Genomic DNA, 17,174 nt, shown 5'->3' on the forward strand with positions numbered 1-17,174 from the left:
ACACAGTACCTTTATTTAGCGTGCTTGCGGTTCCAGCTTCTTTTTTTTTTTTTCATTCTTACTTGCTGCTCTGTATTATCGCTTAAGTTCATTCAACGATTTCATTTCATAGCTGTTTGGCTTGAGCGCAGTTGGTATTTACGGCCGTCACCGTTACCAGTCGCGATGCGTGGGAACGTCCTATTCCGCTTCAGGAAGAGGTCCTACATTGTTACTCGTACCCTAGTAGACCTAAGGATGAAAACATCCGCCTCCCAGTCAGCCTCATTTACTGCACAAAGTTCACCCTCTTCAGCTCCTCAGAAGCCTAGATGCGCACGCCAAAAAAAGAAAGGAATCTAAATTCCGAGCTAGAGTTTTATTCAACACTGCACGCGAACGTGACAGTAGCTCTGCGTGGCTTCTTTCCGACTGCTCTAAAAGAAACTGAGGCGGTGTCGCAGGTTTCTAGGAAGCCAGCTATAGTATAGCGCGAGACATGGTTCCATGGAACGTGTTTCGGAAGCACTTCGTCGTTGGGGGCGGCGGGTGATGGAAGCGGGGGAGGAGGGCGCATTAGCGGAACGTCGGGAAGTCGCGCTTGACACAGGACGCGTAGCAGCCTTCATCCTGCGCTGGGAGAAATCACACGCCCCGTACGAAGCGGGGGGGAGGGGGGGGGGGGGGGAAGAAAAGAGAGAGTGGTGAAGGACTCGAATGAAAAGCTCTAGCGGTGTTGCTTGCGTCATAGACTGCACGCGACAAAAGGCTTCCAAAAGAGCAGCACGGCTGGTGAGGCAGGCAGGCATTATGAAACGACATAGCGTGAAGCGGGCCATGAAATATTTGCGCAGACCTCGACATGAAAGAAAAAAAAAAGAAAACGCAGCTGGGAACAAGCGAAGCCTTAAAAAGTGGGAAAATCCCCTGAGAAGCGGTGAGGTCTCCTTATGAAGGAAGCGAAGGCTCCATAATCGCATTACTGCGACTTCGCCGAACGCGACTGAAAGGGGTGTCCTAGCGAAAAACCGCAATAAAAGCCCGACAAACAAAAAGAAATGGAAATGAGCAAGGTGTGCAGATATGCATATGGATGTCCGCATGCTAGAAGAAAGGTGTAAAACGAAATGGCGGAACGGCAGGTGAGAAAACTAGCAGACGTCACCGAAACGGGAATCATTGTGGGAATTCGCTGAAGCAGCTGCTGCGGATGCATGCTTGGGGTTTTATTACCAGGGTGGGGCTGTATTTTCGCCGCGTGAAAGAGTGTATTGTCGTGTTTCAAACAGTGGTCTAGCGGTGTCTGAATCCTTGAGCAGCGGCTAAAGATGAAAGTGCAACTTATTTTAAACTTTTGATCTTTTTCCTTACATAATGAGGACCACGATCAGTAGTAGCCTTTCAGCACTTGAAAGAAAGCGCAAGCTGTTTGGGCCTGGCGGCCGGCACTGTGTGGTAGAAAAAAATAATCTATGTCGCCGCTGTTAAGTCTTCTAAACACTGCCTAATAAGGTTAATTGCACTTTCTTTCTGCCTGGATGTTGGGTTTTTCAGCAGCGCGAGTTTCAGGCAAAAAACGAGTGCTTCGAAATAGGAAGAGCTGTGCAAGCCGTAAGTAAAGATGAAATAAAAAAAAATTGCAACAGTGATAATCTATCAACATTTGGACGAATGCAACGTCTATCTGACAATTGGCACTCTACCGTTTTTTACTGTTCGCTTTCATTTACGCTGTTTCGTGTACTGGTGGTGGCGATACGTTCAGTCCAATAGTAACGAGGACGAAATTGTTTCATTAGAATAAAAAGTTTTGCGCACCGTCGTGCAGGAAACAAGTACGGCAAATATGCCAGCTACGGAAACTACAACCGATTATTCTTACGGTTAACCTCCCTGCCTTTCCTCTTCTACCTCCTCCTCCTCCTCCTCTGATGACCTTTGCCTTGAGTATGGCATTAAAGGTTCTACCATACCTTCAAGATATCCTGGAGGGATTGAGAACAAAATGCACAGGAAATTTAAATTTCTACAGAGTAACTGGCATGCTGCTGCGACATTATATTGCTTTAGTTTGTTTTTTGTAGCACATGCTTAAATTTGAAGCATGTATGGGTGGTTTTCTTCTTCACTGAGCAGTTCAGTGCGATAAATATATTAAAAGAAAGAGGGATATCAATCAAACACAAAAGAGGTGGTAGCGTTTGCACAGCTTTACCTACGCAACTAATGGAAATGAGAGCGCAGTGCGAAGTAAAAGAGACGTTTGTTCGAGCCAAAGAGTAAATACAGTGAAAGAGAATAAGCAAAACGCTTGAAGCGTTTTTTTCCTTGCAAATTGCACCCTGCATGCTCACTAAAACCAAGAGCTTTGAGTTTTAGCAACTAAGCCTAGACGAAACCTCAGGCATAAAAACAGGAATTCGGAACGAGGCAAGCAAAGACAACTCAGAGGAACATGCAGACTCCTTTGAGTAAACCTGCGGCATACCAGAACCGCAGTTTTCGGTATTAGGTTCATGAGGGTGATCACAGGCGTGCAGTTGCTTAAGGTACTTCAAAAATAATGCTCTGAGCTTCGACGACAATTCACCTGGACTTTTGATAAGCGTCCAGTTCACACACTGCGGCAGTACGGTTTAGACGGGCAGAGTGAGGGGTGATAAGTTTTATAGATCATTGAATGAATTTAAGTGCGCTGTAAAATTAACGTGTCTACTATGAGAACTTACATTTATCAGCGGTTAGAAGTTTGGAAGCACACACTGTTGAGCCAGTTGGCTGCGCACTGTTGGAATACAACGTGATATACGGAACGAGGTCACTAGAGAGCGGCATCTTCCACAAACTCCGCCTCTTCTCTCATTTACGTAGTACAACGGCACAAAACGACGATGATTCACCACTGGAACAGCAACATGAAGGCAATGGAAATACCACTAATCGACCCGGAAGCATCATCTGAATGCATTATTAGCCAGCGCCCTGCTTAGTGAAAGAGGTACAGGTAAGATTTGCTTGCACAGAATCAAACCCGGCATAGGAAGCTCGGTGAGCGGGTAACCTCCAACAAAGAGAAAGCAAGCGACCCTAAATAAGGCCTTATACGAACAACGGTGCCCTTCGCTACGTAAAACAAACATGCAAACAGTCTGAGCACGCAGACAGGTTTGCTCTCTGTAAATCAAACTTTTAGTGGCATGCTTAGGCGTTTTGGCACGTAACAAGCAACAGCCCAGCTGAAAAACATTACAAAATTATTACTAGTTAGAAATTGCATATCTTAACGCTGCCAAATCTGACTAGTGATCTCTGACTGGCATATGCTTTGAAGGTGAACTAGACTTTCGTCTCTTTAATTAGTAAGTAAACTTTCGCATCTCTATGCCAGTATGAAATAGAATACTTACTCGGAGAACAGCCCGAACTGAGCAGCGAAGCGCGCCGTACTCGCTGAACACCTGAGAAGATAGCCTTGTACAGACACCTAGACAGATGCAGGGCAATTTCACCGCTTCGTGCGCAAGCACGACCAAGTCAAGTCAGCGACCATCGGCATTGAAGAGCGTTTACGAACGAGTCATTCGGTTAACGTGCCACGCACTGTTATGCGTGCGCAAACGAAAGCAGCAAAAAGGGCGAAGAAGCGCGCCCAGCCTCCAAGCAGCTGCAGTGCACAGCAGGCCGAGCTGCGGCCTCTGCGCGGTCGCTGGGGGAAGAGCAAGCACGGGGGCGCTTTACCTGCTTGAGGAAGGCCAGCTCGCAGTCGTCGACGCGCAACCGTCCCCGGTGGCGGTGGAAGAACGAAGGGCAGCCCCTCTCGGCGTACAACCGCCAGTCGAAGAGCACTGACGGGCAGAGCCGCGTCAGGCCGTCCAGTGCCATCACCATGTCGAGCGCTTTAGGCCTAACGCCGCGCCGCCGGTTGCCAGGGAACCGACACTTCCAAAGGCACACGCACGAGCCAACCCCCCCGAGGGGCCCTACTGACCGGCCGCGAGCAGCCGCCCGCTGGGGTTCGGTCGCGTCAGGGCCATCGGCGCTGCAGCAGCATCGGTGCACTCGACCGCGTCCCAGGCGCCGACGTCGACGACGGCTCCTGGAGCAGCCCCGGGCAGCGCGCTGTCCGCCATCTTCGCCGCTTCCCGCGTCATCCCTGACCTCCCTCTCGCGCCGCGCGCGACTCCCCGCGAGCTAAATTTAGCTCCCGATCGGATCGGAGCGCCCTCAGGCACGCCGCTGCTCCTGGGCGTCGCTTCCCGGCCAGCAGGCAGCGCCGCCGAGATGGTGGTCGCCACAGCAGCAGACGCCGCTTGCAGACGACGCGCGCCGCACGGAGAACGAAGGAGAGAACGAAACCGGATGCAGACGCGCTTGGAGGGCCGGCCAATCGGCGCCGCCAACGGATGTGACGTCAATAACGCTGGCGCGAAACCGCGAAAAAACGGGCGCCCTGGTCGGGGTGCTTGAAGTGCCGCCACAGCGCTCCCGGAGCTTTCTCTCTCTCTTTGCTTTCTTTTTTTTCGTCTCCCCCGCTTCCCCACAATACCAGCGCGGTCGATTCTCAGCCTCCTCGCCTTTTACTCAACCCTGTTCCTCCTCCCCTTCCTCCGAGTATTCTCCTACCGAACCTTCGTCACTTCTGTTCCACTCCGCAATCCGTTCCCAGCTCCGACGTCATGCAGAGTTTTATTGCTCTTGCACTGACACTGTGCGCTGTGCTACCAAAGGAGATTAACTTGGCTCCTACCTTCACAAGCGATTTCAAAGGAGAGCGGTGCGACTAAGCCTCTGTGTAAGACAAATATGCAGATGAAATGCGGCAGCAATTCATTTTCTCACTTGATCGAGTCTTTTCAAACGCATTTCAATGAGCAAGGCAATTTTCGCTCCTGCTATGCGAACTCTTTGTAACGTAGAGGCGAAGGAGCGCTCTGGGTTGATGTATGCCCTACGTCCAATAGACAATAAAGGAGGGAAAGATACGCGATAACTCTTAATTATGCGCCAAAAAAAGAGCCATAAACAAAATGGCTATATTGAATGGTAGCCTGAAAGGACGTATTGTTGTCAACACAATCCATTATCGCATTAAGCTAAAAAATAAGAGAGAAATGTCCGAAGGCAAAGTGCTCGAAAAAGAACCTTGCAGTTTTCTGTTCTACATTTCATCCATTCAATTTGTTACAAAGCTGTTTTATGCACTTAATTTTGTCGTCTGATACACATGCCGGTCGCTGCATTTTTTAGTGAATTTGCACTTCTCTCAACGAACTTGCCAAGTTTCCACGTTTATTGTTAGCTGTACCTACTTTAGCGTTTTAAGTCTTCTTTCATTTATTGTTCGCTGAAATTTCTTGATCTCTTTTTTCTAAGTTCTGCCCAGTAATTTTTTTAGCGATTCGTTCGTGATGCGCATGTAATTCCGTTTAACCGTTTAGTTTGTATTTCCGACGCACCTCTCGACAAAAATAAATTTTAATAAGCTAATAAAAGGCACAATGTAGCTGACAGCAAAAAAGTTTTTCTGATTTAAGGCATTTTAACGCTAAGTTCCGAATTTTTTTCGCAGAAATGCCACAAGTAAACGCAGAAAGTTTCTACTATGTTCGACTTTGTTAACATCATGCGCATTTAACTGACTAAAAACGCAATGTTGTGATGAAAAGAAAAGCCAAAACTATGTTCCCACAAATAAAGGTACCTTATAAATAGAAAATTTCGACGAGTATTCCAATGTGAAAGGAAAACTTAATGCCGCAATCGCACCTACAATAATTAGCGAATTTGTTCCGAGAACTACAACAACAAAAAATTCTTTATGCTTCGAATAGCTACGAAGAATGCGTGCATTATGAAACGATGAATTTATTTTATCGAGTCAAGTACAGCGAGCAAAAAGTCGCCGGCCCAGCACCTTGCTCACTCAGTAAGCACAACGTCCCTACTACTCAGAATGCGTGCTTTTCGGGCGTGCGAAGCAACGCTAAATTGCCCAAGAAACACATCAGCGAACGACAAGTCAAGTCCTAAAAAACAGCGCCAAACAGCCAAGGGCAGAGCGCATTCAGAGCGGAGGCTTCAGCGGCCACGGTTGCGGCTTTCCCAGTCTGAATGGCCTAAGGTTACCACGACGAGATGATGGCCTCCCGTCCCGGCGGAGATGAGAATCCAAATAAAAGTAAATGCGCACAAATGAAAAGCACCGCGCACGAACGCACACACATATACACACGGCAGGACGAACATCGAGTTCATCTCGAAACACGCGATGGCGCTCTCCCACAATGGAATGCACCACGCGGTTCAAGCGTCTTGGAGCAGGCTGGCGGTGGTGGGACGCTTCTTAAGGGAGCGAGCGAAATAGGCGAGAAGGGAAATGGGAAATACGAGCCGAGAAAGGAGACATGCCGCACAAAGGCGACAAGCAAGGCCTATCACGACGAGCGACAGTCCAATAGAACAGCCCCGCCACTCGTCACAAAAGTCGCCGCCGGCGGACGGGAGACGCTAACAGAGCAGATGAAAACGCGTCGCCACTCCTAGCATGCATCTACGAAACGGAATAAAAAATAAGAAAGTCTAAGACCCTCTCGCGTGCCCCGTCCGAGATATAAATACAAAGAGAGCGGTAGTATTCTCGGGCAACAGCTCAACGTTACCATGCGAACATGAAAGAGAGCAGCTTCTAGGAAGGGGAGACTACGGGGAATGAAGCAAGAAAGGAAAAAAAAAAAGAGGAAGGGATAGGAGAAGAAAAAGCAAAGTAGATGAAAAAAGAAAAACGCGCGGCTGTCTTCTCCTGTAAATCTGTCTTTTTGGCAACATGAGTCTTATTGCGAAAAAGCCCACACTAGCGAGCCCGCGCAGAGGTCTCGGAGGGAGGAGAATCGTGGAAGAAATTGCGTCGCATGGCGGCTCTTTGTCGTACACCGCCTATCGGGGTGCCGGACGCGGACAAGATTGCTCCTCTCCGCAAGTTCATGCAGACAAATGGGAAAAAAAGGCATCCCGGAAAAGCTTTTATTCAAGTGCAGTATCCTAACGGTTACCAATAAGGATGTTCTTTCCTCTTCTTTTTTTTTTGGCTACCTAGTCCGGGAAACTGAGACGACGTTCCGCTTGGAGAGTATAGTGCAGGATTATGGAGAAATAAGGTAGATAACAAATAACAGGAGACATGCCCGCTCGTTAGGTCCGTGTCATGTTTCCTTCTCCCAGCTAAGTGGAATACAAGCCTGGAACATCTGGTCTTAAGCTGATTGTCATGTCTAGAACCAACCTCAAAAACGTATAATAGCTTGTATTCGTATCTCATACAGTGTGAATTTCTGTATAATTTAATCGCATATACTTCACAGTTTACATTATTCAGCTTCCTGGAAGTTACAAAGAAAGTAAGTTCACTGCGACTTTAAAAACGCTGAATCATGTGACTCAACATGACAGTTATTTATTTTTACAAACCCGCAATCGCTCAGGACTTGAAGAATATATATTGGCACAGGGGAATGTCATTTGCAGAGATATAGAAGAAGCCTTTGTCCTGCGGTATCTGATGATGATGATTACGGAGGGAAATCGCAGTTCTTAAGAATTAATAGAATGCAATAGGATACGCTTGTATCATCCGCCAGTAGCCTGATCGTGTTGGGGCTGGTGTTCCTTTTTTTTTGCGCAAGAAGAAAAAATGCCTAGCGAGCGAAATGAGGAAACTTTATAAAAAAAATGTTGAAGAAAAGTATTCAAACTATGACGCTGAAGCCTGAGCTGCGTTGTCATTTTTAAAAAGGCGCTTGCACCACAGACCGCAATATTTTAATGCGAAACAAACACTACGATATAATGAACTGAACAAACAAATTTTGAAAGAAACACGGAAGCCAACATCAAAAAGCAAAAAAATCCTAAATTTTGTAGGCGTCTCGTTTCGATACGGTGGAGCTACCGCTGTCTTTTTTGTATTTTTTGCCTTTCTAGACAAATTAATTTGGGTAGCGAAGCACGAGGAACCTGAAGACTTCGAAGCTGCATTGAGTCCGAGCGTTGCCCATGTTAATCTATATGCAGATAGAGTCTCTTAGGACACGAGACAAGATACAAGAGCAGTACCTTGCGACAGGGTGGATGTGCGCGAATACCATGATTTCTTGGTGATTGTTTTAAAATTAGAGGCCCTCGAGATATAAGTACGCGACGCAGAGCGAATAATTAAGCTATGTATTAGCGCTGGTGGCGAGGCAGGCATCGAAAGAAGGTGGTCGTGAATAATTAATTGCGAGAATTATAAGCGCTCAATTCAGCAAAATTTCTAGACTGCAGCTGGTGCCTAACTTTGTAGAAACGTTATTCGCGTTCTTGCCGATAGTGTTTGAATTCATATTACACATCACTTCTGGCAGCGTTTAGACGGCCATGAATATTCAGATTTTAATAAGCCTTAGTGGCTCACCTGCGCAACTTGCGCTCAGATAACCAAAATTCTGATAAAACAAATTTGTATCACTTAAAGAAACGTGTGTGATTGCTGTGCAGTAGATAAGTAGGTTCAGTGTAGTTTCTAAAAAAAGAGATCTCATGCGCACTAGTGAAGTATGATGGGTTTGCTGCCCAGTAATCAGAGTTCGGGCTTGAGTCTTCCAAAGCACTATTTCATGGTTATGAGACAGGATTATTTATGTATCTAATTTTTTCTAGCGCGAACTAAAATAGCCTTGAGCTAAACAGTAACAAAGTAAATGGTACATAGGACGGAGATTTCTACGTTTACGTCTGTTCCACCCTTGTATTTTATTGCGTACAAATAGCTCTGTTATTTTATTCTTGCAACAGCTCCATGCACCTGCCAGTATTTAAACATCTTCCTTAATCTATTAATTAAGGGATTACCGTGCGTTCTACCTCCAAAAAAAGTACCGATAAGAACGAACAAAAGTTTCCGTAAAGAACTGCAACAGGGCACTGTTTTGGGTATCGTCTAATAAAGTGAATGAAACACGCGTCGCACTTCACTAAGCAAGAACAAAGCCTTAGGCCAGCCTCTTTTTTCCTAAATACCACACAAACTGTCGAAACCGTACAGGGATTAAACACATCACAGAAACAATACAAAACCGGAAACAGACATAAAGCTCTTGGGCACATCGTAGGCAGAGCAAAATAAAGCTTCGCGAGCTGCCACCGAATTCACTGCGCCAAACTGCAGCACACTCAGAACAAAATAGCCCCCCCCCCTCTTTCTCTCTCTCTCTCTCTTTTTCTCTGCAAGTACATTGCAAATGTTCTCGGTGGCAGGAGGCGACAGCACGCCCGCTTCACTGGCTCACCAAACACCCGGCAACAAAAGATTTAGCATAATCACGCCCCCCGATTTCTGTTCGATCTCGTGCACAGGCGTCTCCGGATCGACGCTTCATCTCCACTCGACTACAGCAACGGCTAGGAAAAAAAAAAACAATAAAATAAAGAAAGGAGGAACAACAGAAGCACAAAGGCACTCTTTTCTACACTTCCACAAATGGGAGATAACAAAAGCGTACCAAAAATGATAGACAAAAAAAAAACGAATGCGGGGGAACCTAGCATGGCGAAGAGGCAGGGCGACTAAGGCTGCTAAGGGGCGGGGAAAAAGAGAACGCCTTGTTTACGAACCGGCGGCGAACCGCAATTCCTACGGAGCACGCTTTTCGACCGAGAAAGCGCGTGCGCCTTCACTCAGAAGAGGGCGAGCAAGTGGAGGGTAATAAGCACTGCCAAAAAGTAGGGGAGAGAGCGCGGGAACGAGCAAAAAAGTCCTGGGGCACTCTCTGACGTCTTCGAGGAAAACAAATTTCGGGAAGGGAACGACGAAAGCAAACAAAACGAAAAGAAGCGTTTACGCGCCAGGCCCCCGCACTCCCCTCTCCTTCTTCACCGTCACTTCCTCCTCCTCCTCCTCTTGCTCATTCGTTCAAACCCGCATGTGCTCACTGCGCAGTGGTGAAGGAGTGACACAGAAAAGAAGAACGGGGGAAGCAAACGCTTCGCACTCCGCCCCGGGCCTGAAATTCTAATGACGTCAGGAGAAAATTTCGTGCTGGAGAAAAATTCATAAACAAGCAAAATGGAAAGAGCAGTGATAGATCAGAGCGAAACAAGCGAAACCGAGTAAAAAAAAAAAAAGCGTGAATAAAGAGAGACTAGCTACGAACATTTGGGAGACGAGCATATAAATTTGGCCCCGAAGCGACGACGCTCGAAAGGAGAGAGGAATTTGGGAGAATAAAAAAGATAAAGAGAAGAACTGTTGTGTTTGGAAAGCAGAGCTGCGCGCCTTCGTGAACCTCGAATTAGAATGAGCAAAAAAGCAGTGGATTATCGAGCGTGGGAGAACCTGCGCTAGGGAGTTAAGCGTGAGCAGAATAGTTAAAACAAAAATGAAAGGAGAAAGATGCTACAACAAAAACAGTACGCACGTTCTGGCGTTCATACGCATGGAAGTCTAATACGCGGACTCGAGATTCAAACAAAAACAAGGTGACGAAAAGCACCGGAAGGCATTTCTTAAAGGTGCACTGAAGAGGAATCTGAACTCGTCTTTTTGCCGCGGGAACTCAATCTACACGTTCCGAGCATTCTTAGAAACCGCGATTTATTGCCCTGTGTGGCCGATTTCACTAATTAAATCGAATTAACGTCCGGCTCCCGCCTTTTTTTTTTAATTCTGCCTCGTACGGTGGGCGGAGTCGACCGACGCGGGGAGTGCCTTTCAGCCAGCTCCGTGGAGGCTTTGCTTTCGCTTCATTTTGTTTTTTAGGTTTCCGTGAATAAATAGTTTCATTTGCAGAGAATATAACCGCAAAATAAGCCCGCAGAAATAAAAATACGCGCGGACTATTTGCTTCTACGGACTACTTCGTATTACTCCGCCGATGGCAGAGCGGCAAGCCGCCACGGGACTGGGTGAAAGGCACTCCCCGCGTCGGTCGACTCCGCCCATCGTACGAGGCAGAATTCAAAAAATAAAGGCGGGAGCCGGACGTTAATTCGATTTAATTAGGGAAATCGGCCACACCGGGCAATAAGTCGCAGTTTCTAAGAATGCTAGGAACGTGTAGATCGAGTTCCCGCGGCAAAAAGACGAGTTCAGATTCCTCTTCAGTGCACCTTTAACAGTCGCTTGCATCCGCGCTTCACTACACATCCGAAACACGACAAGTGCTCTTGTTTGTCGCCGCATTTTTCTTCTATTTCTTGTTTTAATTTAATTTTTAGCTTACCAGGAGTACACGAAGAGCATCGTCAGTTCGTACACAAGATTTTGTTAACGTGCTAAATAACACACGCAGCTGTCGCGTAATCCGATCACACTATATTATTGCCGCGAAGAGTGTGTTACAAGCAAGAACAACTGCCCCCGTACGCGATGGGGATGAACGTGTTTTGCTGAAGTGCAAATAAAACAAAAACAACCTACAGGGCAAGGCGCTCCGTGTTCGTATGAAGACATCCCAGTCATGCATTAAACTGCATTCGCTGGAGTTTTTTATCCTCGTTTACTAGTTTTCCTTTGGGATCACCACTCCTAAATTAAGTTAAAGAATGCGAAGAAGGCGCTGGCAGTGAGCGTCCGTCCTGTCAACTTCTTCTTTTGTTCTCGTTTTTTTCGCGCTGCATTATCTAACCATTAACACAGCCCAACAAGCCAAAACAGCCACTTTACTAAATATAAGCTAAACTCTGGGCCGTATTTGCACAGAGGTAAGAAACACAAACGAAAAGCAGCGGACTTTCTTTTCCTCCGTGGGCCTTGAAGTGGGCTGGGCAACATACGCAGTACGTGGTCTCTCAACAGTGCCTAATATCATCATCATCAGCAGCAGCAGAATTTCAAAGACCACTGCAGGACAAAGGCTCTTCCGATTTCCCTAGAATTAACCGTGCCTTGTACCCACTCCAGAATAGAAAACGTATCCACTTATTCACTACGACGAGAATAAGACCGTCAGGCAAATACGCTATTACGTGTTGTAATAAGAACTCTTAGGATAGGGTGACGCTGTAAGTTAAGGGCATAGAGGGGGAAGGGGAGGGGGAGCCAGTGCCGCTATCACCCCAAGCCCCTAATCGATAGCGTCACCGTATTATAAAAGTGTCTAATGCTAGGAAGCGTGAAGGGGGAAAGCCCGTAGGTGTCGCCCGATTCTTAATAGAATCCAGCAATGCACACCAGTGTGGTCCGGGTGGCTCATTGCAATTTTCAGCACAACAAAGCATTTGCTAACCAGCACACCATTCTAACTAAAATGTGAACAGCAGGAGCTCGTACCACCGTTCGTCAAGTCAATGGGCTCATACGTATACGCTCCTACCAGCGTGTACGAGAACTCCGTAAACTTTGAAGCGAACCAGAGCGGAGTAGTGCGCACCGTTTCTCCTCCTCCGCTCGAGCTGGCAAGCTGGTTTTCCTCATCTTCCGCAGCAATCTGCGGAGACCAAGCGAGCCGGCACGCAACTCTCTTCGCGCGAACACGCAACGCTCGGAGCCACCACAGCGCTGACCAAGAGGGCCCGGGAGTCTCATAGCTCACGGCTTGCAGGGCGCCGGCCGTTCTCGCAATTCGTGCCGCGCTCGGCGGCTCGTTTAGGAAAGGGGCGTGAGCGCACTACATCAGGCCGTTGCTCGCGAGAGCCGTACGGTGGTCAGCAAGACCACCCGCGCATCGCGCCTCCCTGCCTAACGGCGCGAAAACAGAAACGAAAGAAGCATACAGAGTAGGAGATAAGCGTGCGCGCACACACACAAAACGCCGTCCGAGAAGTCTCCTCGGGCGCGTTGGTCTCTGACTTATTTAATCTTTTTGTGTTGTGGATTTCGCTGTAGTAGTTGTGTTCCTGCAGTGCTGCCTCTTCTGGGAAAGCCAGTCGGCTCACGTATAGGTGCAACGGTTAAGGAATAAAGAATGGCCATTCCGCAAGGTTTTTGTTTCAATGCATTGACGTGTCTTTGTGTATGCTGGGTCGTTTATTCGGGGCGGTCACGAGAAGTTGATTTCGTATATGCGGTTTCGCGTATTATAATTTCTAGAATACCACCATGCAACTGTGAGCTTGTTTAGCAACTATAAGCCTTTACAGAGCTCAGAAAGAAGTACAAGGAAGCTCTAAGTGAAATGCACCGGTTGTGGAAAAAGTGGTTCACACGGAGCAGTTTCAGTATAGTTCAAAGGCTTTAATCGCTTCATCTAATGCCTATATCAGCAAGGAATTTTAAATCGTTATCATAATGAAGATATATTAACCAAACCTTTTTTTTCTCACCGATGTGTCTGCACTTGACCCAGCTTTATACAGGCTAGCAAACTTTCATTATGCTCGCAGTTCTGCTAACACAGTACACATTTCGCACGGATAGAAGCTTGTCCACGCGCATGACTAAAAGATGCGTCTTATGTTTTGGACACGCGAAATGAAGTAAGCGCGTGCTTTTTGCACAGCTTCCTGTATCGTCTTTAGTTCTTTCCAGAACCACCGGACGCATTCTGCCATGGACGACCCTTAAAAGTGTAATGACGAACTGTGGAAAGGCCCTACAGAGTTCTACAATGCGCCACGGTCTGAACTATATTGTTGCAAATATGTAGTCATCAGACAAATCTTACTTCAGGTGGATGGAAGCCAATAGCCACAAAAATCAGAATGAGCCCTTCTTTTTCCTTCTCTTGTCTGTTCAGGTCTATAAAACACCGCAGCACCAGAACTAAAAAACAGTAGCAACCATCTGTTTCAATAAATAATGTTTCTTATGATACCCGTCATATATTTACAATCATACAACTTTCAATATTTCTTGTTACCATTACAGCGTAGAAATTAGCTATAGCAATAGCACTCTGTCACGAGTCTTAGAATAAGCGGCTTTTCAAAGAATAAAAGTTGATGCAAGTGCGTTAAGTCATTAAAATTGCCCTCCACTCCGCAGTGGCGACTTACGCCTACGTTGAATGGTACGGCAAAGCAGCGCTGACGGACGGGACGGAAGAAGATGAGACAAACACATGCGCATGTGTTTGTCTCATCTTCTTCCGTCCCGTCCGTCAGCGCTGTTTTGCCGTACCATTCAACATGAACCAACCAGTACGACTCAGCCCTCTCCTTTACGCCTACGTAACCGCTAACTGAGCGCCAAGTGTACAGGCTTTATGTCCATCCATGAATGGTAGGTTAAAGCAGCCGTCGAGAATCACCACGTTACTATGCCAGCAACGTTAAGTTTTTGTTTTATTTTTCTGAGTGTTTTTCAGGTCAGACCACATCGCAATCAGCCTAACCAGCATTCGCAATGCTGTAAACGTCATCATTGACGTCACGAGTTTGAATCAAGCGGAGGGAAGAAATAATCTCTTTCTAACTCGAAATTTACCGGCAACACTAATGGCAGGAGTAAAAAATAAATATTGGAATTTAACTAAGGACTAAAATCTAATGGAGGTGTCGTGGGCTCAGTTTCCCGTTAACTCTGCGATGCCAGGTGTATCTAGCCCGATACAAACTTTAAAAATGGGAACCGGGGCCGTAATTTTTAACGGTTTGTCAACAGTATATACAGGATCCAAGTTTGTACCTTAACCTAATTTACGTCATTCACCTCAGGCGTAGCGACAATTCATAAAACACCGGAATTTTAGCCCGCTCAAACCGGCGTTTTGGATGCACGGACCCTATGGGAACATTTGCAACTGGCAAGATCATCTCTGGGTCCGCGTGACTCGATCGGACTATGTGCAGCTGCAGCAGGGTGGCTGGCGGGGGCTACGCGTCCAGACCGGCCGTGCCTGTGATTGGTCGTCCACTTCACCAGCTCCTGTCCATTTTTTCCCATGATTGACGTGACGACCAAATGAAACCAAAAATAAAATGAATCGTTACATAACACGGCCCTAAGTTTCACTCATGCCTGCCGAAATGTATCGATTCCTCACGCTGTTGCACAAACCACATTTCTGAAACTATTTATAAAAAGAAATTCAAAACGTCAGCTGTCAGAAATGCATTAAAAGATCACCCATTGAAAGGTTTGACCCCAGCGGCGAAACAACCTAAAATTTTTACGAACCTACAGCATGCAGGCTGGTGGTGGAATATTTTCCTAATTTTAAGCATGAAGTGCTTTTAGCTCCCGTTGTCGGCGTGCTGCGGGTAACCTTGGCGCTAGAACGGAGAGAAAACACGGAGGCTAACCGAAGGCAGAACAGGGAAACAGGGAGCGCATCGAAAGGAGAACGCTGAGGCGAATCTAAACGACCTTTGGCGAGCCATTCAGACTTCCCTCTGGTGCTTTTGTGCTGCGCTGTAACCGGAGAAGCGCATGCGCAAACAGCGTATTCATAGTCACGAGGTGGCCGAAGTCAGCGTGCGGCGAGGAGGAGCCTATGCTCTGCCCCGGAGTCGAGCAGCGCATGCGTAGTCCGCGCCACGTGTGAGCGGACCGAGAGCACCATGCGTGTTGCTCAGAATGCGCGCGCGTGGTCCCGTGCGGAACCATGGCGCCATCGTTCGGCACAGCGCGGAACTCGTTGTAAACAGTGAGAGTAATTCACTCTGCCGCCCTAGAAACGCTGCGGCAGAATGATTGTGTTTGGGCGAGACAAGAAATTTACTTGCAAAAAAGTGCAGTCTCTAGAACATACTAGGTCGGTACTGCAATGCATTTCATGCTTACGTCTACTCTCGACCACGAGAGGGAATGCATTTTTTATTGTACTCGACAGAGTATGTGCACGTCATTTTAGTGTTCTGAGGCCTTGGTAGTAAGTATAGTTGTACAATTTTAATTAGGTGAAAATCAAAACCTTTTAATAAACCAAGGAGCTTCATTTTACACTTGTACAGTGTGAAGGCCCCTAACGAAAGACTGCTGGAAGCTCATAGCCTTTATCCGAAGTTTCAATTGCGTGGATATTACAGAACGAGCCAGGCACGACCACTATATGCAAGCGCCTTGCCCGGTTCATTCGCATCAGGCGTTTCCTTGAGGCATAGAGTTTCTTACTATTACCTAGAGGGAAAGCTGACAACCCGTCTATGGGAGTTTGCATGGAGGCCCCTCGAGACCACTTCAGCCCCCATGGGCGCTCACAGCATCATGGGGCGGTGAGCTACCGACTGCAGAACTACAACTTTTGGCCAAAAAATAATAGAAAAATAAAGCTGTTAGATAACTACGAATGTCCTAACATTCAATATCCTGTCTGTAAATTGCAACAAACGAGCAGAAAATCATTTAACTGCAAAGTTTGCCCAAAATATGAGATGGCTAGCTTCCCTATTGGCCAAGTAATGAACACTACAAAAGCTACTATTTCGTAATTAACAGGCGCATTTTTAAAAGTAAATATGTTTAAAAAAAAATCTTGTTGCATAGATACTTTAAGAGGTTTTTTAATGGCATTTCGGAAAAGTGAAACCTTTTATTGGCGGCGTGTGTCTATCCGTTTTTACTACTATGGATTTTGCACACTGCGTTCGCGCGAAAGTCGTCTGCGCACACACGAACAACGTTTTCGGAATGAAACGTCTTAGTAGTGCCACTCTGTGTTCCCGAAAAACTACGACTGTCCCGCAACAAGTAGCTCACCGGCCCATGATGCTTTGAGCGTCCATGGTGGCTGAAGTGCAGCGCCGCCAGCTTTCCCTCTAGGTAATAGTAAGAAACTCTATGCCTTGAGGCGACCTCGGCACTGTACGCGAGCGAGAGAAGGAGAGAAGGTGTACTACCTCGGATGAGGTGAGGTAGACACGCGAGTCGGTGCTCTCCAGCGACGCCTGCGGAAAGAGTGCGTGGTTGCTCTCGACGCTGAGCGAGGACGCTGTGCCGGCCTGCGACAGCAGCGTGCTCCGCCGGGAAGAGAGCGAACCGGCCGCGCTTAGAGACGGACCCGCGCTGCCGGGTCTCCCCGAAGATGCGGCCAGCCCTGCACAGAATCGGAAGAGCAGAGAGAAGAGGAGGAGGATGAACTCGGTCACATTCACGGGACACCGATATATCACTTAAAGCAGCGCACAGAATGTTTACTTGCCAAGGACAGTAATAGGTAGTAATAACACGAAGAATCATAACAGATTATGAGGAATGGGAAAGTGCAGTAACTATTTTATTCGGGGAATTTTATGAATCGTACTTCCAGGGAAGGGATGTAAGAGGCCGTGAAATGAGTTAG

General features: G+C 47.1%; 1 protein-coding gene across 8 annotated transcripts in view; it reads right to left on the bottom strand.

The window, feature by feature from the left end:
* Positions 1-17,174, bottom strand: part of sif (guanine nucleotide exchange factor still life) — a 214,516-nt gene that overhangs the window by 64,352 nt on the left and 132,990 nt on the right. For all 8 annotated transcript variants that reach the window (XM_089570560.1, XM_089570559.1, XM_089570562.1 and 5 more), the window contains one exon: positions 16,732-16,928. In XM_089570560.1, coding sequence (XP_089426686.1) covers positions 16,732-16,928 — 197 coding nt within the window. The remainder of the gene's footprint in view (positions 1-16,731; positions 16,929-17,174) is intronic.

Source organism: Amblyomma mixtum, chromosome 2 (assembly GCF_055824585.1).
Source record: "Amblyomma mixtum isolate Tamu chromosome 2, ASM5582458v1, whole genome shotgun sequence".
Lineage (NCBI taxonomy): Eukaryota > Metazoa > Arthropoda > Arachnida > Ixodida > Ixodidae > Amblyomma > Amblyomma mixtum.